Here is a 27,849-nt window from a genome sequence, read left to right as displayed (position 1 = left end):
GGGGCGTTGAAGAGTGAGCCGGGAGAAAGGGGTCTCACTGAAGAACACGCATGGATTCACTCAAACCACGGCTTACAGGACAGGCGATTATCCCACACGATAGTAACTGGAACTGGAAACCGCGTCTAGTGGCAAGACCCGGCCACCACCGGACTTGAAAGGACCACATCTGCGGGGAGGGGTTCTCTCCTCCCCTCCCCTCTCCTCCCCCACTCTTTTGTTGCTGCTGCTGATTCTGAGAAAGAGAACACCATCAGGAGAGGGGCAGAGAGAGAGAGAGAGACAGAGACAGAGAGAATCCCAAGCAGGCTCCGCACCGTCATCGCAGAGCCCAAGGCAAGGCTCGATCTCACGAATCGTGAGATCGTGACCTGAGCTAAAGTCAAGAGCCGGATGCTTAACCGACTGAGCCCCCCTGGCGCCCCCTCCCCGCCCGCTCTTTCTTTTGCTCACACATCACAGTCAGTGCTCCAGACCTCCCCACTAGCAGTCCCCAAGGTAAGACTCTCTTTCCTTTTTCCTAATCCTGGTCCTGGAACCCCTCCTACCTTGATCTCTGTCCCTTCGCCCGTGTCCCTGCGGGGAGGGCACGGGAGGGGTACTCGACGTGGTACAAAGGGATAGAAAAGAGAACTTTTCAGATGACAAATTCTCAAAGTTATTTTATTACACCCAAGTCCCACACGGAAGCTCGGGCTGCTTCGTAATTTATGCAGACAAACCTGCAGGCTTTGGTGGGAAGGTGGTTAGCGCCCCGACCCCTTCGCCTTTCTATTCCAGTCGGTTCCCCTCGGTGTCGTCTGACTCACGTCACCTCGCCTCCGCTCGGGGACGATGGTTTCCCCCGTCTTACTCAGAAACCCGACAGGTGCCTCGGGGAGGGTGCGATCCGGACACGGAATTTCTCGGAGCCCGGCAGGGTCGTGGGCTCAGCGGAGGTCCGCCTCGTCCTGCACGCCGCACGCTTCGAGCTCCCTACTCTTGGTGGTGTTCCTTCGCTTTCTTCTTTTCAGGAAGACTCTTCAAGTTCTCGAGTTTATTGCCAAGCTTGGTTAGGTAAAGCTGGAACTCAGAACCTAGAATAGATCCCAAAGAAAGAAGAGTTAACACAAAAGAGGTCAAACCTTTGGCGGTCCTCGTGAAAACGGCACGTGGGACAGCCAGATGCCATTCCCCACACGGGCACTTGGGGAAGGATGTCCGGTTCCTTAGAATGCCCTCCATGTTCCCACTGTGGCTTCTGGCATCTTCACTGTGTCTGAGCTTAGGCTTGTGAGCTGTCAGAATCCGAGAGGTGATATGTCGAAGGAAGGGGATTCTAACTCATGGACCTTGGTTTCTCATGTGATGCCCAGGAGCCCTTACCCTAACGGGACAGAGGTGTTTTCTAGTAAATGAATTTCGAGACATCTCTATTGGCCGTTACCTTGTTTTTGTAACTGACCTTCTTTGTCAGGCCATTATTCATTGGTGGGTTGATCATATTGACCCATCGGGGTGAGATCAGATACCACTACGAGGTGTCAGGTGGGTGACACAACCGGGCTGACTGGAGACCACTGCTGGGCGTGACAGCGGTTCTCTTCTCTGAACAGCAAAGGGGGGCTGTTGTTCAAGTCTCTTGGCCGGGGGCAGGGGAAGAAGCCTTCTTACTATCTGCTGGGAGCTGAAGTAATAATCCTAAATAGCCAGTCTCAGAAGGGTGGGCACAGCGGACACATAGGCAAATGGCAACGTGGACCATCTCGGTCAGAGAGGCGAGGATGTAAAACGTCTGAGCTCCCTCCTGAGGGTACATTGGAAGGACACTCCCCGCTCGTGGAAAGAACATGTGAGACGTAGCCATGTGGGCAACGATACAATCTGCATGTGCCCGTTGCAAGAGTCACGTACCATTGTATTAGGGAAAATGGGAACACGGCAAAATTAGAACAAGGAGTTAGATGAGTGGGTCTATGCCCCCCTTGGCTAGGCTGCTGGTATTCGGACCTACTAAGGAGGATGCCACCCTTTGGAAAAAGGAATTGGTGCCGTTAATATCATATATAGTATAATATGGGGGAAAATATTATAACTGGTGTCGTTCTTCCTCCGTCAGTATTGTTGGAGGGGCAAACCAGTGCAAGAGAAAACAATCAATGAACCAGGAAGGAAAGATGGAGACATAATAAAAAAGGGGCCTTTGTTGGCGGGAGGGGAGAGCGTATAAGGAGATTTACAAGTTTCGAAAGATACATATAAGGTTGGGGTAATAGTGGGGCGCCTGGGTGGCCCAGTCAGTTAAGCGTCCGACTCTGGATTTCGGCTCAGGTCACGATCTCATGGTTCGTGGGTTCGGGCCCTGAGTCCGGCTCTGCGCTGAAGGTGTGGAGCCTGCTTGGGATTCTCTCTCTCCCCCTCTCTGCCCTTTCCCTGCTCATGCGCTCTCTCTCTCTCTCTCTCTCTCTCTCTCTCTCTCTCTCTTCTTCTAAATAAATAAATAAACTTAAAAATAAAGTTGGGGTAATACTGAGTAGGCAATGTTGATTGGAGACCAATTCTATTAGAAGGATATAAAGGTTTCAGTATTCATTAGGAGACATAGATTACAAAGGCCATGAATTCAGGGAATGGGAATAGTTCAGCACCATTTTACAGAGAAACAGACAAAATAGCGACGGGAAAACTGCGGAATATTCGCATTCTTGCAACCACAGAAACGAGGTGAGCCAAGAAGCCTGACCCGGTGGGTTAGAGGGCCCCAGGTTGGCTGGACTGATCATGCCTTCTTCCGGCACCCTGGTGTCTGGGGTGTGATCCCCGAGAAAATGTAGTAAACAATCCGTGCCCGAGTTAACCCCACCTTGGGGGAATGTGTGGGAGTTGGAGATGGGCTTGGGAACAGGCCAAGATAAAGGTATGAGGGAAATAATTTGAGTTGTGTTTAATAAGGTTACCTTGAGCCTGCGCTCTTATGGGAGTGTCTGGATGTCGCTAAGCGTCTTACTTTTCCTACTGTGTCTGGCCATGCCCTTCAGAGACTGGCCCGTCGGAGCCTCCTGCCCTTTGGATGACGCTCCGTCTGCTACTATTGCCAGATGAGATGGGTCCACCCAGAGAAGGAAGACAACTGGACTGACACAATTGCAGACGACAAACAAAAGTTGATCTTACGCTCGTTGGGGAGATTCATGAAGTTGGTTTCCACCACTCTGTTGTTCAGGGGCTGGGTCATGCGGTAGATATTGTGGAGGGTCTTGTTCTGGTGATCCAATATGGAATTCTCTAGCTTCCAACCCTGTAGGCCACATGAAGTGGATTATGGAGGGGAAGAGCTACCGGGTAGTTTAAAGGAGTATAATTAGCAGTGGAACCAGAGCTTGGATTTATTTATATAACCCTCATAAAGTGGGTGTGAGAAGATCTCAAATCCTGCCACGTGGCAGGGAGAGCATTCCTCCTTCCATCCATCCATCCATCCATCCATCCATTCTTCCAACAATCTCTTTTCATTGTTTTTGAGGACTATTTGGTCACCAGTCGAAAGGAGGGAAAGCAGTAAACAGATTTTTGTGGGTGGGTATCCTTGAAGAGGGTATCCCACCTTTTCCTGGATTGGGGAAATGAAAAGTCTAAGAAAAAGAAATATCTGTTCCCGAGGAGGGACATCACCCCAGAAGGAAACACCAGCTCTGCCTCTGCAAAGCTTTAATTAACCCCACAAATATTTACGACGCACCCACGCTATGCTGGGGAACAGAAGGTGGTGGATACGGCTCTTCTCCCCAAACGGTTGCATGTGCGTGAGCATGGAGACGAGCTAACGGTGAAGCTGTCCTTGCACAAAGACATTTATGAAGTTGGACCGTTAGCCCCATGGAAACGGGGGTTTGTCTATCAAGGGCCTAGAACAGTACCCGGCAGGAGCAACGCTCAGTAAATATTTGGCTCTTCTTCCATGCGGCTCTTCTCCTCTGCCTGGGGTCCGGTCCCCGTCCTTTTGCCACCTCAACCGGGGCTCCTTGGTCTCTCTGGCCCCTCAACTTGTCCATCTCCGCCACAGCCCTAGTGAGATCGCCCACGGCGGGACAGGTGAGGACAGTAGCCCTGTGCATGGAGAGCACCGTAGGAGCCCAGGTGTTGGCGTTAGGTGAGATTTAGGGGAGCGCGCCCGTCAGCCAGGCAGTCAAAAGGGGAGACTTTGCTGGGGTGATGCCATGCGTTACCTGTGCCCTGGAGAACATGATGGGACTTGCCAGCACAAACCAGTAGACGTTCTCAGTACAGGGAGGAGTGGTGAGTGACCCTTTGTAGCTGTAGTAGTGATGCACGTTCTCGGGGAGCATGTCCCGAATGTCAAGGTCACTCAGAACTGTGCTCTGTCCTAATGGAGGGGGACAAAAGACAACGGAATGTTAGGGGGCCCTGGTGCCCCTGGGGTCGACGGCTCCGGCTCGGACCTGTCCGTGTCTGAATCCCCCGATTCAGCGGAACACAGAAACTGATCGTTGGAGACATTCCCCCAGTTTCGCTTCCTGGAAGGGAAGAGCAAAGACTCTGGGGAGAGACCCGCTCAGATGCCTCCTCCCGGATGAGTGGCACCAGTGGGTGTTGACTCCTCAAAAGCTGCTCCTTCATCTGTGAAAAGGGAATGTTCAGTCGGATTGCGGTGAGGGTCAAGGGGGCCATCGAACTCGCGCGTAGGCAAGTCCCGATGAGTGTGAACTGCCGTCACCACTGCTGAGCAGAGGATATGCTTTATGATAAAGGAAAGAAATTAATCACGACTGCTAGGGGTTTCTGAGTAAGAACTCTCAAGATTTCTTGGTTTGGGCTTGCTTAGAAATGGGTGGATAGAGGGGCGCCCGGGTGGCTCAGTCGGCCGAGCGTCTGACTTCGGCTCAGGTCATGATCTCATGGTTTGTGGGTTTGAGCCCCATGTTGGGCGCCGGTGCTGAGCTCATCCTGCCACACAATCTGAGAACGAAGCTCAGCCACAGTTGGGGTGTGGCTTCAGTGGGGAGAGGGGCTTCAGCACGGTGTCTGAAGACTCCCCAGCATCCATACCCCTCACAGCATCTAGAGAATCCCTCTTCTGTTCGTGTCAATGACACTGAGCCCCTGAGCTTAACGTTGTCTTCACTTTCCATTTTGCATTTTTAAAAATTTTTTTTAACATTTATTTATTTTTGAGACAGAGAGAGACAGAGCATGAATGGGGGAGGGGCAGAGAGAGAGGGAGACACAGAATCGGAAGCAGGCTCCAGGCTCTGAGCCATCAGCCCAGAGCCTGACTCGGGGCTCGAACTCACGGACCGTGAGATCGTGACCTGAGCTGAAGTCGGACGCTCAACCGACTGAGCCACCCAGGCGCCCCACCATTTTGCATTTTTTTAATGGCAAAGAGGTTAGTTTTTATATATACATAAATAGGCTCATTAAACCAAGACCTCAGAGTCTAGCAGTGCACAACCCCATGAATAAGCAAAAGAATTCTAAATTTTAGTCTTATTGGAAAGACTTCGAGATACAACCTTCTAAAGAGCTCTAGCACGTAGATTTAGTTTCATAACCGTAATATATTCAAGTTAGTCAAAAATTCCAGAACCATGGTGCAGCTGCTACGGAGAACAATACTTTAAAAATTAAACATACGGGCGCCTGGGTGGCTCAGTCAGTTAAGCATCTGACTCTTGGTTTCAGCTCAGGTCACGATCTCATGGTTTGTGAGCTCGAGCCCCACATCGGGCTCTGCACTGACAGTGCAGAACCTGCTTGGGATTCTCTCTTTCCCTCTCTCTCTGCCCCTCCCCACCCCTCTCTCTCAAAAACAATAAACACTAAAAAAAAAAGAAGAAGAAGAAGAAGAAGAAGAAGAAGAAGGTGAGTGTCTGACTGTCACATTAGTACGTGTTCATCTTTGCAGCCACGAATAAAAACGGCAGCGGTTGGATGTCCGTGTGTCTGTCCAGCCGCATCCAGCCACTTGGCTACATACAGGCTCTGAGTAGGCGGGACTTGTCTGGAGCTTTGCCAGGTGAGCCCGTGGAGGGGTGGAGGGGCCAGGATGCGGGGCCTGTCAGCATCCTGGCCGTGGTGGAATCTCAGCCGGGCAAAGAGGGATCAAAGGCACGAGCGGTGACAGGAGGGCAAACGGGAGACCCGTGGGTTGGGGGTCAGGAGTCAGGGAGCTGGAGTCTGGGAGACGTGGTCAAAGTCAGAAGCACAGAACCAAGGCGCCAGAGCTGACGCGGTCGCAGCTCGGGTCACAGGTTTTAGGGGTAGGTGGCCCTTCGGACAAGGATTCTGCCTTCTGGAGGCGGAGGAAAGGGAGACCAGTGCTGCGTGTCTGTGTGTCCAGGCCTGACAAGGAGGGACTTCACTCTTGAGGTGTCTCTCAGCCTGAAGCGAAGAAAGACCTGTCTCTAGTGCCCAGGGCCATCACTACCAGCCGGGGCCAGAGGTGAGAGCCACTGAGAAGACATCCCTGGCGAGTGGCACCCTGGCCATCCAGAGCCTCCGAGGGCGGGAATCAACAGGCAGACCATATGAACAGAGGCTTCTCGGAGGTGTTCACGGCCTGGGCCAACGGCGGGAATTGCTGGGACGAGGGACCTTGCCCAGGGAGGGGGCGCTCCCCTGGTAAGACCTGCGCACCACCCTCTCTGCCGGCATCACCCTGTCCCCACCTCGTGCCCTCGCGGCCGCTGTTGACTTTCCTCACCTGGATACCTGATGTTGTTCAACTGAGAAATGAAGGTGCTGTAGTACGTGTTTTCACCGTAATCCTCGACCTGTGGGAGAAGCACAGAGCGGTCGATCTAAGGGAGAAGGGACCTCCATCTGCTACGGTCTCCACCCACCCAGACATTCGGTGGCCCTGCGGGTTGGACAAGCCTCAAGGGCAAGGAGGAGGCAGCTCATCCATGTCCCCACTTGTGTTGGGACAGATAATCTGGCTGCTCTTTGCCACCAACTGCCTGGGCTCCCTAGTCTCTTCCAGGGACACAGGCTGAAGCATTTTGGCAATTTCCAGAGAAAGAGCTTCTTGGCGGTGACGGGTGAGGCCCGCGGGAAATGGGGGTAACGATACCCCCAGTGACTCTGTTTGGGCAGGGTCAACCTCAGGAGGGTTCACGGTGGTGAACAGGACTTGGTCTCATGTGCTGCCTTCTTCATCCTCAAGACTTGTGACTGAGCCGAGGACAGTCGTCTGTCCACGGGAAAGCTGCTCCGATTCTGCCCACTGCCAGGTCGCTATTTTTTTGTAGGGGTGTTGACTTTTTAGAAGTCAGAAGAGTTGCTGGGGCACCTGGGTGGCTCAGTCAGTTAAGCATCTGACTCTTGATCTCGGCTCAGGTCATGATCTCACGGTTTGTGAGATCGAGCCCCGAGTCGGGCTCTGCGCTGAGAGCTCGGAGCCTGCTCGGGATTCTTTCTCTCTCCCTCTCTCTCTGCCCGTGCCTCAAAATAATAAATAAATCAACTTTGAAAATCTATAAAAAGAAGTCAGAAACATTGCTTCTGGTGAAAAAGGTGAATTTTCAATGGTTCTCTTCAGTCAGTGGTGTTGATCGATTCTTCTTCCCCTGTAATGTAGTCTTTTTCTCTCAAAATATCTTAGTACCTGCACTCACTCTTCTTGTGATGATGTGAGATGATAAAATCCTACATGACGAGGTGAAAGAGGTGAAGGTCATAGGCAGGGTGACATAGCAGGAGGCTACTGTTGACCCTCTGATGATACATCAGAAGGAGTAACATCCACTTCTGGGCCGCACTTGACCGTGAGTAACTAAAACCTCAGAAAGTGAAGTCAAGGATGAGGGAACTACTGTACAATATGCAGCCTAACTTATCACAGCCTGTGTCAGGTTAATACTAAATTCCAGTAAAATATAGCAACTTTGCTCCAAGATAGCTCTATTTCTTTCCCACCATTTCTCCCATTTTTGTCATTGACGTTACATCCATATATATCATAAACCCAACGATAAGTAGTATAATGATTGCTTTAAACAATCTTTTTTTTGAATTTTTAATTTTTTTTACGTTTATTTATTTTGAGAGAGACAGAGACAGCATGAGTTGCAGGGGGAGGGTAGAGAGAGAGAGGGGGAGAGAGGGAGAGAATCCCAAGCAGGCTCTGTACTGTCAGCACAGAGCCTGATGCAGGGCTTGAACCCACGAACCGTGAGATCACGACCTGAGCTGAAATCAAGAGTCAGATGTTTAACCGACTGAGCCACCACAGTGCTCCTAAAAGAAATTTTTTAAAGACACGACAAAAATACATGTAGATAGTCTTTTATATTTACCTACGTATTTACCATTTCCAGCATTCTTCATTTCTTTTTGTGGATTTGAGTTACTGTCTGATGTCATTTTCTTTCAGCCAGAAGGATTTTCTGTAATACTCCTTCAGAATTATCTCAGTTTTTCTTTATCCGGGAATGTCTTTGTATCACCTCACTATTGAAGGATGTTTAGCTGGGTATACAATTCCTGGTTGACAGTCATTCCATGGCCTTCCAATGACTTGTTTCTTTTCTTTTTTAAAAATGTTTAAGCTTGTTTATTTATTTTGAGAGAGACAGAGACAGCATGAGTAGGGAGGGGCAGGGAGAAAGAGAGAATCCCTCCTCTGCACTGTCCACAGAGCCCAATACAGGGCTGGAACTCACGAAACCGTGAGAACATGACCTGAGCCAAAACCAAGAGTCAGACCCTTTACCAACTGAGCCACCCAGACACCCCCTTTTTTTTTTTTTAAAGTAGGCTTCATGCCCAGCATAGAACTCAATTCAGGGCTTGAACTCATGAACCTGAGGTCAAGAGTCGCATGCTGTATGAACTCAGCCAGCCAGGCGTCACTTCTGCTCAGTTCTTAAATTTTATATTTAGCCTGGATTCCTTGGGGTCTCTAGGGACCACCTAGCATCGGCATAGCTTTGTGGTCAGTCCAAGATTGTAGCAGAGGTTGTGCTCAAACCCCTCGGGCCCAGAAGATTTGCACCCTCTGCTGATGGATCGGTGTGCGATTTGAGAAGCACATTCAAAGTTCAGCCAGTCATCAGGTCAGCCTCAGCCTTTACTTTCTCTCAGGCCATCTTGGGAAGCTTACACAGCCTTCTGTGGCTCTCTCATTTCCAGGATCTCCCGTTAAATTTCTGATTAGTCTGTCACTTACCACTCACCCCAACTAGGACTACACCCTCAGACTGCCAGAGCTGCAAATTTCCCTCTGTTTTCTGTCTTTTCTATCAAGCTTGCTGCTTTTACTGATAATGCCCTGGGGCATGGGTTTTCAACTCTACTCCAAGTCAAGTGAGTCCCTCACCCCCAGGCAGTGAAGCTGCTGGTTCTCCTGTCCAGCCTGCCCCAATAAAACTACCTTTCTGACCGGGGCACCTGGGTGGCTCAGTCGGTAAGCATCCGACTTCAGCTCAGGTCATGATCTATCTCTTGGTTCGTGGGTTCGAGCCCCGCATCGGGCTCTGTGCTGACAGCTCAGAGCCTGGAGCCTGCTTCAGATTCTGTGTCTCCCTCTCTCTCTGCTCCTCCCCAACTCACACTCTGTCTCTCTCTCAAAACTAAGTAAACATTAAAAAAAATTATAAAAAAAACCAAACCTACCTTTCTGACCGAGCTGGAGGGTGGGGATAGGAATGGCCCCACTGTTCTTACTCAAAATTCTAGCCATTTTTCACAGAAAAAATGCCTCAATTTGTTGTTTTCCTTTGGTCCACTTCCAGAGCAAGGATATGGTTGTTTTTGACAATTTCATCCAACTTAATACTTGTTTGGGTGGGGGCGCCTGGGTGGCGCAGTCGGTTGAGCGTCCGACTTCAGCCAGGTCACGATCTCGCGGTCCGGGAGTTCGAGCCCCGCATCAGGCTCTGGGCTGATGGCTCGGAGCCTGGAGCCTGTTTCCGATTCTGTGTCTCCCTCTCTCTCTGCCCCTCCCCCGTTCATGCTCTGTCTCTCTCTGTCCCAAAAATAAATAAATGTTGGAAAAAAAATTAAAAAAAAATACTTGTTTGGGTGGAAATTGAATTCACTGACCACTGCTTGCCACCTAGCCACAAGTCCTGACCTCCAGACTTTCTGAGAAAAGCAGAGGTATTGCCTGTATCTGGCAGGTTGCTGGTTTCCTCTTGCCTTCAGACCAGTTTATGTCTAGTCAACTGTGCTGCGATCCTAGGTCTTTTAAGTCATTTGTCTGACTTATCCAAGGTCCCCAAGATTGGTGACACAAAAGGAACACTGACTGTAAGCAAGGGCTGGAAAAGGGTAGATGTTCATTGAGTCAGTGCTTCCAAGAGTGATGAGCTTAGAAATAGATGAGGAGGGGCTGGAAGGAAGACCCTTTGTCTACATTTAATACTTTGGACACCAATCAATGACTTCACACGTGTAGTTTCAGCCTACCTTGATGAGGGCTGCCAGCACAGCTAAGCCATCCGGTGCACTCTGGGCTATATCGTAGCTCTTGTATTTAGAATTGTAGTGAACGATATGAACCTGTGAGAGAAAAAGGCTAAGTCAAAGGCAGTCCGTGTAGACTTCAAATGCCTCAGGTTTTCAGGGAGGAGCGAAAAGAAAGATGCTCCACCCGAGGCCTCAACCTGTCCCACATGACCAACTCTGACTTTCCCCCATCGGGGTATGAGATCTACCAAGACCAGAAAGTTCTCCAAGAATGGAAAGAGCATGAGTGGGATCTGGGGAGACCAATTCAAGGGCAACTCAAGGGCATTTCCCTGACCCCAAGCTGGTAGCGTCCAAAGGGCTTGTGTGGGTTCTCTTGAGAGAGGGCATGAATCACCTTGCCCTGGAGGACACTGTAAACCTGTCATCATCCTCAGGACAAATCTACACAAGAAAGAGAGCCCTGAAAATCTAGAAATTCGGCTGAAACACGGGCACCTGGGTGCTCAGTGGGTTGAAAGTCCGATTCTTGATTTCAGCTCAGATCATGATCCCAAGGTCATGGGATTGAGCCTTGTGTCCAGCTCCTGATGGGTATGGAGCCTACTTGGGATTCTCCCTCCCTCCCTCTCTCTCTCTCTCTCTCTCTCTCTCTTCTGCCCCTCTCCCCAGCTTATGCAATCAATCAATCAATGAATCAATAAAATTTAAAGATCACATCCCACAAAAAAACATTAAAAAAAAAAAAGAAAGAAAAAAATTGGGCTAAAACCAAAGAAGGCTGGCCCCATCCTGTGGGCTGTAAACCTCTACCCTGCTGTAGGTTCCATGAGCCGGGGACCCTGCCTGAACCGCCAACACAGAGCAGGATCAGTGAATAGTTACAAATGAATGAAAAATAAAGTCAACCTTATAGTGACTTGACTGTCAACAGGACACAGTCTTTTTGGCTAAGGAAAGCGACGGTGGGGTTGAAGGAAAAGAGGGCCCGGCCGGGGTCCTCACAGTACCTCGGCCACATATCTGATCCCATCGATGGTGTGCTCGGAGCCGCTGATCTCTGAGGACTCACCGCCCCAGTGAAAGTGCATCTGCTTGGCTATGTACTCCGTGCCATCGGCGGCCGTCATGCGCATGGTGGGGGGCAGGCTGATCTGCGCTGGGGGAGAAAGTGAAGGCTGCAAGTGGTGGAGAGGGGGATGCGCCGGTCAGGCAGCTCCCCTGGCCACCTGCCTACTCACGGGGCAAGCCAGTACTCTGCTGGCTTAGAACGCGGCGAGCAGGGTCACCCACGGGGAGGAGGCGGCTGGCACACAGGGCAGGATGGGAGATCGGGAAGGCACACACCTTTCTACCCAGAGCCAGAGGTCAGGGGCAGGGCCAGCTTGTTAACCCGGGGAAGGGGGGAGGCCCTGAATAAACGTGGCCAGTGAGCACAGAAACCAGGATTCCACTCTCCACTTCTAGACCATCTTGGAATTTCCCCACTCTGTAGGAATAGGAAGGGGGGGCCCCTCGAGACTAGTTTCATGCCTTTTACTACCCAGAATGCTGTTGTGAGGCTGGGCTGGGGTGTTTAAAATCCTCATCCTGGGGGCGCCTGGGTGGCCCAGTCAGTTGGGCATCTGACTCTTGGTTTCGGCTCAGGTCATGGTCTCACAGTTCACGAGTTCAAGTCCCACATGGGTCTCTGCGCTGACTGATGGCACGGAGCCTGCTTGGGATTCTCTTTCCCTCTCGCTCTGCCCCTCTCCCGCTCATGTCCTCTCTGTCTCTCTCAAAATAAATAAACTTTAAAAAGAAAAGAAAATCTGGGGCACCTGGGTGGCTCAGTGGGTTGGGCCTCCGACTTTGGCTCAGGTCATGGTCTCAAGGTTTGTGAGTTCGAGCCCCGTGTCGGGCTCTGTGCTGACAGCTGGAAGCCTGGAGCCTGCTTCGAATTCTGTCCCCCTCTCTCTCTGCCCCTTCCCCACTCTTGCTCTATCTCTCTCTTTCTCAAAAATATTTTTTTTTAAAAAAAAGAGGAAAGATTAGGTGTTTGATGTCTGTCATATGTCCCCTTCTTTCCCTCCAAATTGCCGAAAGCAGCAGGGAGCCGTGATCAAGTTCACATGCTGTAAAGCTGGAATCTGGCCCCAAAGATTTTCACATGCCCTTTGGCAGAGCAGGTACTTTGTATTTAGTGCTTAAAATGTGGCCCGCCTCCAAATCAATGCTCGCGTGAAAAGAAAAAAAAAAAACGGAAGAGCCTTTAAAAGAAGATGTACAGGGGCGCCTGGGTGGCTCAGATGGTTAAGTGTCTGACTTCGGCTCAGGTCATGATCTCATGGTTCGTGAGTTCGAGCTCCATGCTGACGGAGTGGAGCCTGCTTAGGATTCTCCCTCTCTCTCCCTCTCTCTCTGCCCCTCCCCCACTCGTGCTCAAGCTCTCTCTCTCTCTCAAAATAAAGAAACTCTTAAAAAATATTTTCAAAATAAATAAAGAAGACGTACAAAGTCATCTGCCGAGAGATTGGAAAGCAGACGACCAGGCCAGAGCTTTCCAATTGGCCAGTTAGCCCCATGTGAGCAATACCAAAGCTCCTGACACGTATGTTTCCCCAAAACACAATTCCCTGCAGAGTGTTTTGCTCCTCAGGTTTTATCAACAGGATCACACAGACTGGATCAGAAAATGGCAGCAACTCAGAGCATGTCCCTGCACCTTTGAAAAGGTGAGACCAAATACCTATGTCCCCAAAAATCAACTCGCTGAGCTTTACAGATTCTGAAAATCGATGTAACTTTTAGCAAAAGTTGTTCTTCTTTACTGGAAGCTAATTCAACCAGGTTCTTATCGGGCCAGGAAAACCATGTGATCTGAGCATTTTCTGTGCTCAAGAAAGGACAGCCAAGGGTCAAGGCCACGAAGGTCAAAGAAACACTGAGGACCTGACCCCAGTTGGAGGAGACTAAGGACATATGACGGCCACGTACAATGTGAGATCCTGGATTAGGTCTTGGGCCAGAAAGAGGACATCGATGAGAATGGGAGGAAATTCACATGGGTCCATCTAAGTAGTTAATCATGTCGTTTCAAGGTAGTAAGGTTCTAGGATGTTAATATCAAGGGAAGTGGGGGGACACTTGTGTGGCCCAGCCGGTTAAGTATCTGACTCTTGATCTAGGCTCAGGGCATGATCTCATGGTTTGTGGGTTCGAGCCCCAACTCGGGCTCTGAGCTGACGGTGTGGAGCCTGCTTGGGATTCTCTCTCTCCCTCTCTGCCCCTCCCCTGCTCACATGCGTTCCCTCTCTCTCACTAAATAAACAAACATTTTTTTAAATATTAGGAGAAGTGGGAGAAGGGGATATGGGAACTCTGTACTATTTCCGCAATTTTTCTAGTCTCACACTATTTCAAAATGAAAGGGGTTTTTGTTTTTGTTTTCCAAAGACGAAACCAGCCTTGCTCCCCGCAGCCTTAGGAAGTCAGAACCTACTGAGAACCGTGCGTCACTCGTGGGCGCCGACTTGGGGATCTGTCCTTTCGCACAGAAGTCTTTTCCCCTCAGGAGCATCTGATCTACGTCAGGCTCTGTGCCACGTACTGAGCTAGAAGGAAGAATGAGAGATCATCCTCCCCTGAAGGAGCCTACCAAACAGAGTGACTGGTGGTACCTATGGAGAGGACAGTGTTGCTTTTCCCACTGAAGACTAGAGGCCCAGTGCCTCAGGCCTGTAAGCTTCTCTTGAGCCTAGGAATATATATTTGGGGGGCTAAAAAATAGAGATAAAGATAAGTAGATATATATATTAATCAGTGAGTACTGGTCCACCAACTGTAGCTAATTCACAACTAAAGAAAGTGAGAATGAGCTTTAGAAACTTTTGTAGCAATTTAAGGTTGTTTCCATAGCCAAGTGTGTTTTCTTTAAAAAAATTTTTTTTAACGTTTATTTATTTTTGAGACAGAGAGAGACAGAGCATGAACGGGGGAGGGTCAGAGAGAGAGGGAGACACAGAATCTGAAACAGGCTCCAGGCTCTGAGCAGTCAGCACAGAGCCCAACGCGGGGCTCGAACTCACATACCGCGAGATGGTGACCTGAGCCGAAGTCGGACGCTCAACCAACTGAGCCACCCAGGCGCCCCACCAAGTGTGTTTTCAATTTCTTTTTACTGACATATAATTTTATGACTGTTGACTCTAATAATAAAAGATGAGGTACATAAGAATGTAAATATAGGGGCGCCTGGCTGGCTCAGTTGGAAGAGTGTGCGACTCTTGATCTCAGGGTCATGAGCTCGAGTCCCATGTTGGGTGTAGAGAGTACTTGAATAAATAAATGAACTTTTAAAAAATGTAAATATAGAGTAGAATTTGAAATTAAAAGCACAATACCAATTATGTTAGCACTCCCCAAAATTAAATTACATATAAATCTAGCAACGTGTGTACAAGATCTCTATATGAAATCTACGAAAATTCTGATGAAAGAAATCAAAGAATAAATAAAGGGAGAGATAGTCTATGTTCCTGCGTAGAAACATTTGACATTGTCAAGGTGTCAGCTCTTCTCAACGTGATCTATGGATTCACTGCAGTCAAATTTCCAGCAAGTTATTTTGTGGCTCTCAACAAACTGATTCTAAAGTTTGCGTGGAAAGGCAGGAGACCCAGAATAGCCAACTCAATGTCGAAGAAGACCAATGCTGGAGGACCAATAATCAACACAAGGTAGTATTAGCAAAAGAATAGACAAATAGATCAATGGAATAGAATAGAGAGGCCCGAAATAGACCCACATAAATATACTCAACTGATCTCTAGCAAAGGAACAAAGACAATAGAGTGGAGTCTCTTCGTTAAATGGTGCCGGAAATACTGGACATCCACGTGCAAAGAAATGAATTTAGACACAGGCCTTCCACCCATCACCAAAGTTAACTCAAAATGGGCCACAGATCTACATGTAAAACGCAAAACCATAAAATTCCTAGAAGATAACACAGGAGAAAACCTAGATGACCACGGGGGTGGTGATGCCTTTTTCGAGGGGACACCAAAGACAGGATCCATGAGATAAATAATTGATAAGCTGGACTCCATTAAAATTCAAAACTTCTATTCTGTGAAAGACATTATCAGGACACTTGAAAGATAAAGCTTCAGACTAGGAGAGAATATTTGCATAAGACACAAGTGGTAAAGGACTCCTACCCAGGATACACAAAGAACTCTTAGCACTCAACAATAAGAAAACAGCCAGGCACCTGGGTGACTCAGTCAGTTAAGCGTCTGACTCATTTTCAGTTCATGTCGTGATCTCAGGGCCATGAGATCGAGCCCCGTGTTGCTGGGTATGGAACCTGCTTAAGATTCTCTCTCTAAAACAATAAAATAAAATAAAATAAAATAAAATAAAATAAAATAAAATAAAATAATTAAATTAAAAACAGAAAACCTGATAAAAAATGGGCCAGAGACCTTAATAGACACATCACCAAACATATACAGATGGCAACTAAGTCCTGTGAAGAGAAACTCCACCTTGTACGTCATCAAGGAAACACAAATGAACAACAATGGGGTACCTCTGTACGCCTGTTAGAACTGCCACAAGCCAGAACACCGACACCACCAAATGCTGGTAGGATGTGGAGAAACAGGAACTCATTGCTCACTCACTCAATGCAACATGGTGCAGCCACTTGGGAAGACTGCTTGGCAGTTTCTTGCAAAGCTAAACCCATTCTTACCATACAGTCCAGTACTCATGCTCCTTGGTATTTCCCCAATGGAGTTAAAACTTATGTCCACGCATCTGCACATAGATGTTTATAGCAGCTTTACCCATAATAATTGCTGAAACTTGAAAGACGCCAAGATGTCCATCCAGACAATGGGACATTACTCAATGGTAAAAAAAAAACAAACAATGAGCTATCGATCCAGTCATGAAAAGACACGGAGGAACCGCATTGCTAAGTGAAAGAAGCCAATCTGAAAAGGCTACACGCTGTAGGATTCCCACCATATGACATTCTAGAAAAATCGAAACTGTGGAGACAGTAAAAGGATCAGGGGTTGTCAAGGGCGGCAGTGGGGGGAGAGAGGGGCAGGCTGAGCACAGAGGGTAATTAGGGCCATGAAAACACTGCATCATACTATCATAAGGAATACATGTCATCCTACATTTGTTCAACCCCATAGAATGTATAACACCAAGAGTGACCCCTAAGGTAGGTTATGGACTGCTGGTGATTGTGATGTGTCAAGGTCAGTTTATCCTTGGGGAAAAAAATGCACCATTCTGGTGAGTGATGTTGGTAATGGGGGAGACAATTATGTAGGGGCAGGGGATACATGAGAAATCCCTGTACTTTCCACTTAATTTTGCTATGAACTTAAAACTGCCCTAAAATAAATGAAGTCTATAAAAAAATATGTGTATATAAATATATTTTTATTTATGTCATTATTATTTATCATTATTATATCATCATCATTATTATAATTATTTATCATTATCATTATATTTTTATTATTATTTATAACAATTATTATTTGTATTATTTGTAGTATAAATATAATCTAGATATAATAATTTATTTACAAATATAATTCTATATAAATATAGAAGATAAACCTCAGATCAGGACATTTATATTTATATTATAATATAAATAATTTATATTTTATAAATTATATAAATATTATTTATATTATACATAACATGTTATACATAATACATATATCATACATACAATATATATATTTATTTATATTAAGATATTATATTTTATATCTTAGGTCCAAGATATAAAAAGAACCCTACAAAATCAAAATTAATAAATTTTCTTATAATGTTTATCTATTTTTGAGAGAGAGAAAGAGACAGAGCATGAGCAGGGGTGGGGGGAGCAGAGAGAGAGGGAGACACAGAATTTGAAGCAGGTTCTAGGTTCTAGCCTCTGAGCTGTCAGCACAGAGCCCGATACGGGGCTCGAACCCATGAACCGTGAGATCACGACCTGAGCCACAGCCGGACGCTTTAACCGACTGAGGCGCCCCAAATTAATAACTGTTTAAGTATATCATACCACCTTTACTGTTAAACTTATTCATCAAATGTTATTAAATTTGAAAATTTGTCGATTAGGGTTTTTTTTCCTTCCGTAGAATTCTTGAAGCTTGGAGCTTGCTGAAAATGTATAGGCACCAGGAGCTGGGGATGTAGCTCAGCGGTAGAGCGTGTGCTTTGCATGAAAATGTATAGGCAATTGTAAAGAGTTCTGAAAATCTTTCAAAATACGTTAAAAAAAAATCTAAGTGATGTGAGCTGTGAGTGTGTTGCCATACCTTTGATATGATGTCGGGTAGCTTGGGGACCCTACAGGCCTCCAGCTTCCAGAAAGCCCGGCGCAGTCCATCGGAGGAAGGCCCAGGGCCCTCTCCAAACCGGGAGGAGGAAGCCACCAGTCACCGCAAGGCCCTGGGAAGCTGGGGTCTTCTAACACCTCCCCTCTCCCGGATCCCCAGCACAGAGCCCTGCACAACAGGCATGTAGCAGGAACAGCCCAGGCGCCAGTGGGGGTGCTCGATCCCGAGACACCCCTGGCTGGCTATCCTGGTGGGTCAACCAAGCTTCTCCCCTGCCTTCAGCTGCCACCTGTGTCCCCTCTTCATCGAGGGCAAAGAGAGCAGCCGAAGCTCCAGGTGGCCAACCTGCTGGAAGCTTCAGAGCTAACTCTGGAAGCGGGAGCTTGTCATTAATGATAAAATGAGGCTTTCGTGAATTATTTGTGGAGTTCAGTGATCCAGGCCACGTGTACCCGAGGCCTTTCACAGACCTGCGTTCTCCTGTGTTCACCAGCCTCATCAAGGGCAGCTGGTTTATCTTCTCAGTTGTGCAAACAGGAGATATAAGTCCTGTGACCCACGCACCTAAGCGGGTGGGCAGTAAATTGGCCCAGCCCGGGGGGGGGGGGGGGGTGGAAGGTGGAGGGGAGGTGTCCGAGGAGGATGTGGGGAGGGGCCAGGCTTCCAAGGTCTGGGTCTGGCTCAGCCACCAGAGACTGCATAACCTTAAGTCCTTCGGCCTCCCAAGGCCTCTGGCCTCCACCCCAAATGATGCCCCCTGTGGGGGGTGGGAGGCTTAGAGGAGATGGGCCCCCTCGGAAAATCAAAACAGGGTGTTCAGTAAACAGAAAGCAATGGGTTTTACAGCTGTCCAGTCCAGGCTTCTGAAGTGGGGGTCCCCAAGACTCAGGCCAGACTTTTCCTGTCTGACCTCCACCCCCTTCCTGGAAGGGAATAGAATACAAAACCTTCTTCTTTTTATTAAACAAAATCTTTTCTAACGTTTATTCACTTTTGAGAGACAGAAAGAGACAGAGTGTGAGCAGGGGTGGGACAGAGAGAGAGGGAGACACAGAATCCGAAGCAGGCTCGAGGCTCCGAGCTGTCAGCACAGGGCCCGACGTGGGGCTTGAACCCACGAACTGTGAGATCACGAGCTGAGCCAAAGTCAGACGCTTAACCGACTGAGCCACCCTGGTGCCCCAAGCTTCTTCCTTTTTAAACCTCCGAGAAATACTGGCCCAATTGTCAGACATTTTGGGCCCATCAGACTCAATACAGGAAATATGGAAAATCAGACCAGCGCACAGATCAACAGAACACGCAGGCAGGTCAGTGGCCTCAGCAGCACTGTCTCCATCGGCTGGAGTTCTCGCTGGCTGGGCCAGAGTGAGCCTGGGGAGAGGCTGATGCAGAAGGAAGGAGCCAGCCAGGAACTGAGGCAAAAGACAGAGGCCCTGCTGTGCAGCTTGGGGACAGCCCCCCCCGCCCCCCCCCCCCCGGCCCCGCGGTGGCCCCAGCTCCCAGCCTGTGCTACATCTCCGCGTGGGCCACCCTATCATCTGGCACCTGCTCCGTCTGCCCCGCGCCCGTGGACCGCAGCCAGCCACCTGCCCCTTACCTGTGTGGCCGTTGTTGGTCATGGGGAACTGGCCCCCCTGGGACTTGTAGCCTGTCAGTTTCAGAGCCTTCAGGGAGGGGTTGTACTGAACGTTTCTCCTCTGCAGGTCGATGGGTGACTGTCTCCTCCCCCCGCAGCTGGGGTACTCCTTCGACCACTGTGTTTGGTCCAGTGCCCCCTCTGCGACAGGAGAGAGCCAAAGGGGTCACAGCTCTTTGGGGGGCTCAGTTCACAGCAGGGCCCGCCCATCAAGAGGCCAGGATCAAGGCCAGAGGTCTGCCTTCTAGAAAGCAGAGCCTGGCCTCCAGAAGGAGGGAAGAGGGGCATCGTCAAAGTCGTCTCTGGGGAGCCTGCTGCCTGGGGGGCTTTGAACCCCTCCCCTGTTTCAGTCATTGGCCCCGAGAAGAGAGTCAGGGCTTAGAAAAACAATGAAAGTCTTTATTATATAGCTTTAGCTCCCCCCTGGAATGGGAATACACTGATAAATGCTCTGGAAGTCTCCCTGGGCTTGGCATTGCTGTGTTACTTTAGGGGTCCTTTCTGCATTTGCTCCCAATGGCACAGTTTTCCTTCCCCTCCCCCAACAATAGTGCGGTCCCCTCCCCCCACTGCAGGACCACCCGCCTGTTTACCCGCTCCAACCCCTGTCATTGGGTCCCAGGATGGTAAAGACCTCTACGGATTCAGGGCAGGAAGGGAAAGAAAGCATCAGGTTCAAAGATGACCAAAGTGATGAGGTGGAAAAAAAAAAAAAATCAAAGTAAGGAAATGTATCTTTTTTGAGGTGGGTAATAATTCTAAGGGAGAGAAGGAAGAAAGCTAGTCGTTGCCAGGGGAGGGGGGGGGTCCCCGTGGGTCCTGCTCATACCCGCCCACTTGCAGTTGGGAATCCAAGCTCTCCCCACCTTACCCGTGGGCTGCAGGGGGCGGGGGCGTGGCTTGTTTTAAGGAAGCCGTTTGCATCAGGGGCCGCTCCCAGCCTCTTGGTTTTGCAATATACAGGAAAGTCAAGTTTTTATTTCTCTGCTCTTTATTTAATACTATAAACCAATATTTAAGCAATTCGTTCCTAGAGGCAGGATGCCAAGATCACGGCCAGAGGTCCCCGGCACAGCCCCCGTCCCCCACCACATGAATCAAAAGGCTTTGGGGCCCTTGTCCCTAGCAGTGTTGTGGCTTTCTGAGTATTCCCAAAAGGCATTTGAAGTAGCCACCCCAAGCGCTCCTGGGCCCCTGATGGCTTTCCAGAAGGCCCCCAGTCTCAGAGGCTGGGCTGAGACCGGGAAGGACAAGACCTGCCTGTTGGAATTCTCCCCCTTGCTTGTCCTTCTGAACCACCCCGAGTACCAAGGAGCCCGGGGACTTCTCTGCCCCAGAGCGGGGCGGTTGGTCAGAGGCGGTCGCTCTGCCCTCTGAAGCTGGATTTTCTGAGCCTCCCGTGACGTCCCTAATTCTGTTCCCCTTGACTTAACAGACATACATCCACCCCGAATGTATGCTTCCCCCTGTGCCTGAAGCTGGGGGCACCGTGTGCAGAGTGGGTCCGCCAGCGACCCCGAAGGCCGTCCAGAGCCCCATCCCTCGGTGCAGTGCAGAAAAGGGGGGGCACGGGCAGGAGCTCTCCTCAGTGCCCCGTGGGAGGAACGTTTCGTGTCCAGATGTGCAGATTTGGGTCTCAGCAGGCCCCCGGCAACTGGGAGGTGGCAGCCCGGGGGCTGTGCAAAGTGGAGATGTTCTGGGTGAACCTCCTACCACGAGCTCCCCACGAAGAAAGCTCTCGCAAACCCACACACCCTCTGTGAGGCCGCAGGGAGCCCTCACAACTTCATTTTCCACATGCAGAGACGGAGAGAGCAAAGGGCTTTGCAGTCAGAGGGCTCTCCAACCAGCGCTGTGGCCGGAAAAGGTTCTAAGGCAAAGCACCTGCAGACGATGTGGGGGTCCGGGAAGGGAGAGCGAATTCCTCTTGTCCTAATCGGGGGTTCTGGGTTCAGGGTGCTCTCCGTAGCCTTGAAGGGCAACCCCAGCAGGGGTGAGGGTAGCGAGGAAGCGCACAGCCCCCGAGGCGCGGGCTTACCTGAGTAGGTCCACTGGGAGCCATGCTGGGCCCGGGCCCCCAAGAAGAGCAGAGCCAGCAGGGGTAGGAAGGCCGCCATGGAGCCGCAGGTCTGGAATCAGGCTGATGCAGGGGACGCTCTTCTTTTAAACACTCAGAAACTGTCAATAACAATTTACCGAGTCTGGTTGATTGACCTACCTCCGCTGCACCCACTAAAACAATAACGCCTTCCCACAATGGCCCTTGTGACTTGGTTGACTGGGCCAGGTGGTGTGGCCTGACCTTGCCCGATCCCCGCTGGCGTCATCACCACGAGCGGTTAGCCCACGGCTTTGGTTGTTCAATGCCCTAACTTATGACAACTCACTTGAAGGGCCACACAGTGCGCCCTTTGTGGATGAGCCACCACAGGAGAGGGAAAAGGCCCAAGGCAGAGGGAAGCAGGATGGGGAGGATTTCCCGGGACAATGGCACTTCCTGTACCCTTGCTCCTGGCACGTGGGGCTCTGGGAACGGGTGAGGGCCATCCCCAGGGCCGGGAAAGCCCGGCCGGATTCCGCTTGGTATTTCCTGCCCTTCCTCGGCGGTCCACACAGGCCGCCGCTGCTGCAGACCTTGGAGGCCCCGCCAGCCCCTCCACGTTTGGACGTGGACCGGAGGGAGAGTCCTACCCGGAGGCCCCTTGTGCCCTCCTGCTCGCGCTCGGATCACCCGTAGGCCACGTCCCCGTGTGTGCCTTCGGGCCTTCACGCTAGCCCGGGCGTCCGTGTGTCTCCGTGGGGAGCATTTGTCCTGACGGCTGCAGTGTGCTCGGTCACACCCACGTGTGTTGGATCGGCCCAGCACCTGACCCCTCCAAGTGTCCACTTGGGCAAACCGTCCTTGAAACTGGCTGAGGGAGAAACTTCTGAGTTTACACCTGCTGACAGGCCAGCGTTTCCCACGCACGGGGCAGGCAGCGTCCCCGCTTGCTGGCCAGGTACAAGGGTCCGTCCTGTTCTGCAGAGGAGAGCCAACCCCCCCCCCCAGCCCCCCCCCAGAGCATTCCGTGCCCTTGTCCCTGGGGGCCGGGGATGCCAGACGGCAGTGTGGCAGCAGGAATTAGGCCTGGTTAAGAGCAAGGATTGTGAAGTCAGACCAACGGGGTTCGGATCTCTGCTCTGACACCCACGGGCCCCGCGTGTGACTTCAAGCGAGTTACCAACCCGCTCCATGCCTCAGTTTCCCTACCTTTAAGAGGATTTCACGTTGGTGCCTCCCGGCTGGGGATCCAACAGCACATTTGTGTGTAGTTCTCAGAACGGCGCCTGGTGCGTGGCAAATGGCCTCCTTGTCTACCAGACCCCTCCATATATGAAGAAAGTGACGTAGGATGGCCGGCCGGCCTGCCAGAGAAGGACCCGGAAGTAAAAGTGAAGGACTCAGCCCCCCGCCCCAACTTCGTGGAACTTTCTTGCATATTTTCAGAGGTTGGAAACCCACGCTCCAGTCGCCACAAAGTGAGTCGCGTCCGGCCCCGTCGAGAGGGCCACCTCGTAGGTCCCGTGAGACCCCACCTGGGCCAAAGACCGCAAGGATAGCCGCTGAAGATCACAAACCGAGGCTCTGAGTGTTTTTCTTGGGAAACTGAAGCAGGGCTCTGGGAAAGAGGGAGCACAGAGGGAGTGGGAGAGGTCACGGCCGCTGGGGGTGCGAAGCCAGAGCGGGGGAGGCAGGGGGGAGGGGGTGCTGAGTGAAGGGTAGGGGCGACCTGCGGAGGGAGGGGAGGGAGGAAGGGGCCCGGGGCCGTGTGAGGAGACAGGGACCGCTCAGAGAAAGCAGCGGGTGTCCACAGCCGGTGCTGGGAAACTGGGGAGTGTCTGTTATTACCCACAGCTCCATTTCCCACGGGTTCCCCTGTCGCTTAGCGCTTAGGAACGCCCAGGGAGCCCAGGCGCTTTTGTTGCCCCACAGAATCCTCGTGGTAAGTGCATAGCCACCTCTGCCAGTCTGCAACCGCAGCAACCTCACCGTGGAGCGCACACCACACTCACCCATCAGGCCTACATGCCTGCCCTGGTTTCTCCGAATCTTTGGCTCGGGCAAGAGCCGGGCGGGCCGGGAATCTGTGCAGGTGGCTAACGTGGACAACAGGTGGTCAGAGTGAGTGATTGTGTTAACACGGTGATCGCACCAGCCAGGACCCGCCTGCTAACGAGGGCGCGTTGCTGCGGAAAGAGGGTCCCTCCCTCTGCTGTGCAGCCCGCTGCAATGGCAAAGTCGACAGACAGACAGGGTCCCTTCTGTTGCCTACTCTCTAACTCACTGTCTTCTTCAACCATGAAATTTTCCATTGACTCTGAACATGCGTTTCCGCCTTCTGGTATTTGCAAAGCCTGTTGCTTGTTTTGGGTTTGGGTTTGGTTTGGTGTCATTTTAATTTGCGTTTTTCGTGTGTCGCATTCGACCCTGAACTTGCTTCTGCCTTCATCCAACTGCGTCTCCGGCTCATCAAGCAAGGCTGTATCTTATTCTAAACTCCTGTTTTTCTAGGCCTTTGGTTTGAGTGGCTGGTCTGAGATGAGTTGACAGGTGTGCCATTTTCATCGCAACATCACGTCAAAAATGAGAAAGGAGCTTTGTTCTTTCTCGGTGCCACCACAGCTCCGTGACGGAGACCCACGGAGGCAAAGAAGAGGCGAGGACGTGTGGTCAGCCCAGGTGAGCAAGGAAGTGCTCTCAGCCCAGGTAAACAGGGAAGCACCACCAACCCAGGTGAGCAGGGAGGGGTGGTCAGCCCAGGTGAGCAGGGAGAGGTGGTCAGCCCAGGTGAGCAGGAAGAGGTGGTCAGCCCAGGTGAGCAGGGAGGGGTGGTCAGCCCAGGTGAGCAGGGAGGGGTGATCAGCCCAGGTGAGCAGGGAGGGGTGGTCAGCCCAGGTGAGCAGGGAGGGGTGGTCAGCCCAGGTGAGCAGGGAGGGGTGGTCAGCCCAGGTGAGCAGGGAGGGGTGGTCAGCCCAGGTGAGCAAGAAGAGGTGGTCAGCCTAGGTGAACGGGGGGGGGGGGGGGTCAGCCCAGGTGAGCAGGGCGTGGTGGTCAGCCCAGGTGAGGAGGAAGAGGTGGTCAGCCCAGGTGAGCAGGGAGGGGTGGTCAGCCCAGGTGAGCAGGGAGGGGTGGTCAGCCCAGGTGAGCAGGGCAGGGTGATCAGCCCAGGTGAGGAGGAAGAGGTGATCAGCCCAGGTGAGCAGGGAAGGGTGGTCAGCCCAGGTGAGCAGGGAGGGGTGGTCAGCCCAGGTGAGGAGGAAGAGGTGATCAGCCCAGGTGAGCCAATGCTCAGTTCTGCCTAAGGGTAGAATGGAAGAATGGATCAGGCCACACAAGAATATGCATGCTCTGCCTGTGGTAGCACAGACGGGCCATCGTTTTATTTGATTCAGGAGTTCCAGCTCTGGAATCGCGCAGAACGAATCATTCTGGACAAGTGAACTTTCTGGATAGTTAAAGGCTCAATTCGGCCTAAGTACCAGCACGTTTAGTCCATTTTGGATTAAAACTTCCGAAACATATCGCACTCATGCCTGCTGTCTCAGATCAAGCCAAATGCAATTAAGCTTTTCCTAATGACTGAGGCTCACTAATATGAAAATCAATTATCCTGCGTTGTAATATATTAATGTCCACTGGGTCTCTAACTGTATGAGACTCTTCTCCCTACATGACACAGCCCCTAACTGTTATATTTCTGGCCTTCCTAGATATTGAGGGGGGAAAGTTAGCGAGCGTAATTATGAAAGCAACGTACACCGATGTTCCTGAGTGACATTCTAGTTGTTAACGTCCACGAGGCCAGGGCACGGCCAACCTGGACAGGAGTGAGACTTGGGGCTATAATAGGCTCTGGAAGCCCCTTGCTCTGCCAGGAACGAACCCCGTAGTTGGTGGACAGTGTGGAGACTGGGAGGCTGGAGCAGGGCTTGGCAGCAGGAGCATCTGGAGGTGGCAACGTGTATCTGTGTATTTTTTGCAAGAAGCGCGGCTCACATAGCCTGCCAGCTGTCGCCTCTTACGCTTGTCTGTTTACCTGCCCCCATCTCCTGGCTTCTGATGTACTGTTTTTGATCTGGCCAGAAATCAGACGACTGCACATCTGAGAATTAATTACATGCACAAGAAGAACAGGAAGACCCGAGAGCCGGGAGCCCACCGTCTGTGCTAAAGCCAAGATATGCCAACCCTGAAACATCTGTTTTTTGTAGCGTATCCTTTATGTCCCTCTTTTCTTAAGTCATCTCCTCACCCAGTGTGGGGCTTGAACTCATGACCCAGAGATCAAGAGTCACTTGCTCTACCGACTGAGCCAGCCAGGCGCCCCTGAAACATCGTTTTTGACGACTCAAAACGTTTCTGGTTCCTTTCTGACTTCCAGCTATGTCCACATGAGTGAAGCAGGAACACCACGAAATTGTCATATTAAATAATCTTCTTGCAGAATATTCAGCCATATCCACCCGCAACTCAGTGGGGACGCCCATGCATTCTCTCACCAGCCTCCCTAGAAAGACATTCAGTCTTACAGGGTATTTTCCATTTCGTCCGTTCCCCTAGAATTCAATGTCTATCCTTTAGGCTGTCTACCAACAGGCATTTTCCTCCATCATATCTACCCTTCTTCCAGGAACCCACATCAAAATAAATAAGTAAATAAATAATAATAATAATAAAATAACACCCAGACCAAAACCCGAGTGGAAATTCCCCTCTCTACTGTTAGTTTAGATATTAGCAAAATAGGAACCAAATACCTAACAACATTTACAGCTCAGCTTGCCATCGACATTCTGAGCCGCCGTCTGTGTAAACTCACCGTGGAAACTGCTGTTGGAAGTGGCTCTCCCATGTGCACCTGCTCGCTGGGCCTTCTACTCCTTGGAGCAGGTCAGAGTCTCGCTTATAGCCTTTTCATGTACGTCACCCCCACTTTACTTCTGTAGGGCAGGTATGTGTCTTTCAGGTCCGCCCCAAAACCGGTCAGTAAGTAATTCCAAATCTATACTGGTCCTGCCTGACTCTCCCCTCACGCCCAAGCGAGTGGTTATGTACGTAGACTGAATCAGTTCCCTGTGGCTGCCGTAACAGTCTGCCACGGAGTCAGCGCCGAAAACGACATCTGCTTATTCTCTTACAGGGGCGCCCGGGTGGTGCAGTCAGTTGAGCGTCAGACTTCGACTTCGGCTCAGGCCACAATCTCACAGTTCTTGAGTTCCAGGCCTCCATTGGTCTCTGTGCTGACATCTTGGAGCCTGGAGCCGGCTTTGGATTCTGTGTCTCCCTCTCTCTCGGCCCCTCCCCTGCCATGGTCTGTCTCTCTCTCTCTGTCTCAAAAATAAGTAAGTAAACAAAAAAATAGAAAAAAAAATGCATTCTCTTACAGACATGGAGGTCAGAAATCCAAAATCAGTTTCACTGGGTTCAAGCCAGGGAGTTGGCAGGGCTGGTCCTTCCTGGAGGTTCTGAGGGGAGAATCTGTTCCCTCGCCCACCCTTAGGCACGCACTCCCTCCTAGAATCCCTCCAATCTTTTGTTCCAATCATCACACCTCCTGTTTCCTCCTTTGATCTTGCTTCCCTCTTAAAGGATCCTTGAGATTACATTCAGAGCCCACCCAAGAATTCCAGAATAATCTCCCCATCTCAAGATCCTGAATCACATCTGCAAGTCTCTTTGGTGACATTCACAGGTTCCAGGGGTCAGATACCTGTGGAGACAATATTCAGCCTACCCCAAGGAAGGATGTAGGGACCCACCAAACTAAATGAAACCTGAGAGCTACTGACAACTGGATTTAGACTCTAAAGAACAGAGTAATAAATCAGCGATGTCATGGGGCGCCTGGCTGGCTCAGTCGGTTAAGCGGCCAATTTTGGCTCAGGTCATGATCTCCTGGTTCTCTGCTGTCAGCATAGAGCCCGCTTCAGATCCTCTCTCCCACTCTCTCTCTGCCCTTCCCCCGCTCTCACTCTCTTTCTGAAAAATAAATGAATGTTAAAAAAAATTAGCAAGGTCATGAAACACACCAGGAATGTAGGGGGATGTAAACGAGCAAGATGGACAATAGCCGGTCTGTCGACAGAATGCCTACGGCCAGGCACTTCCCTGAGCTTTTAATGGTCACAATGATATGACCAGAGTCAGCTGGTTGCATTAGCACAGCAACCCAGTAAGCTGAAAAAGTGACAGTAGCACTTTAGGAAAGGATGTCAAAGACCCAATGTGGTCAATCTGCCAGGGGCGGGCAGGACCCACACCCCCTGGTGTATATCAAGGGGGACAGAGGAGTCACCTTTTGGCCTGAGTCACAATCTGGCGTGCGGTGGGGGGGGGGGGGGGTCTCTGCAGCAGAAATATAGAGTCCTTTGCTTTGTGCCCTGCAAGCCTCTGCA

The 27,849-nt window shown here is 50.6% G+C and overlaps 1 protein-coding gene across 1 annotated transcript; it reads right to left on the bottom strand.

The window, feature by feature from the left end:
- Positions 1-649: 649 nt before the first annotated feature.
- On the bottom strand, positions 650-21,662 carry CA6 (carbonic anhydrase 6). The gene is made up of 8 exons (XM_003989566.4): positions 21,452-21,662; positions 19,375-19,554; positions 11,421-11,569; positions 10,411-10,503; positions 6,704-6,773; positions 4,206-4,363; positions 3,154-3,277; positions 650-1,076 (listed from the first exon to the last, which is right to left on the bottom strand). The coding sequence occupies exons 1-8, from the start codon at positions 21,528-21,530 to the stop codon at positions 976-978; spliced, it is 954 nt and encodes a 317-aa protein (XP_003989615.2). The 5' UTR covers positions 21,531-21,662; the 3' UTR covers positions 650-975.
- Positions 21,663-27,849: the final 6,187 nt, after the last annotated feature.

Source organism: Felis catus, chromosome C1, assembly GCF_018350175.1.
Source record: "Felis catus isolate Fca126 chromosome C1, F.catus_Fca126_mat1.0, whole genome shotgun sequence".
Taxonomy (NCBI): domain Eukaryota; kingdom Metazoa; phylum Chordata; class Mammalia; order Carnivora; family Felidae; genus Felis; species Felis catus.
Note: the sequence above shows the minus strand (reverse complement) of the source record. Positions and strands in the feature narration are given on the sequence as shown.

Coding starts and splice junctions, on each gene's coding strand:
- CA6 (XM_003989566.4), bottom strand. CDS start 21,530: ATGGCGGCCTTCCTACCCCTGCTGGCTCTGCTCTTCTTGGGGGCCCGG. Junction 10,504..11,420: donor GGATCAGATATGTGGCCGAG/GTACTGTGAGGA, acceptor TTTCTCTCACAG/GTTCATATCGTTCACTACAA. Junction 4,364..6,703: donor GAACAACATCAGGTATCCAG/GTGAGGAAAGTC, acceptor CCCCTCCATTAG/GACAGAGCACAGTTCTGAGT.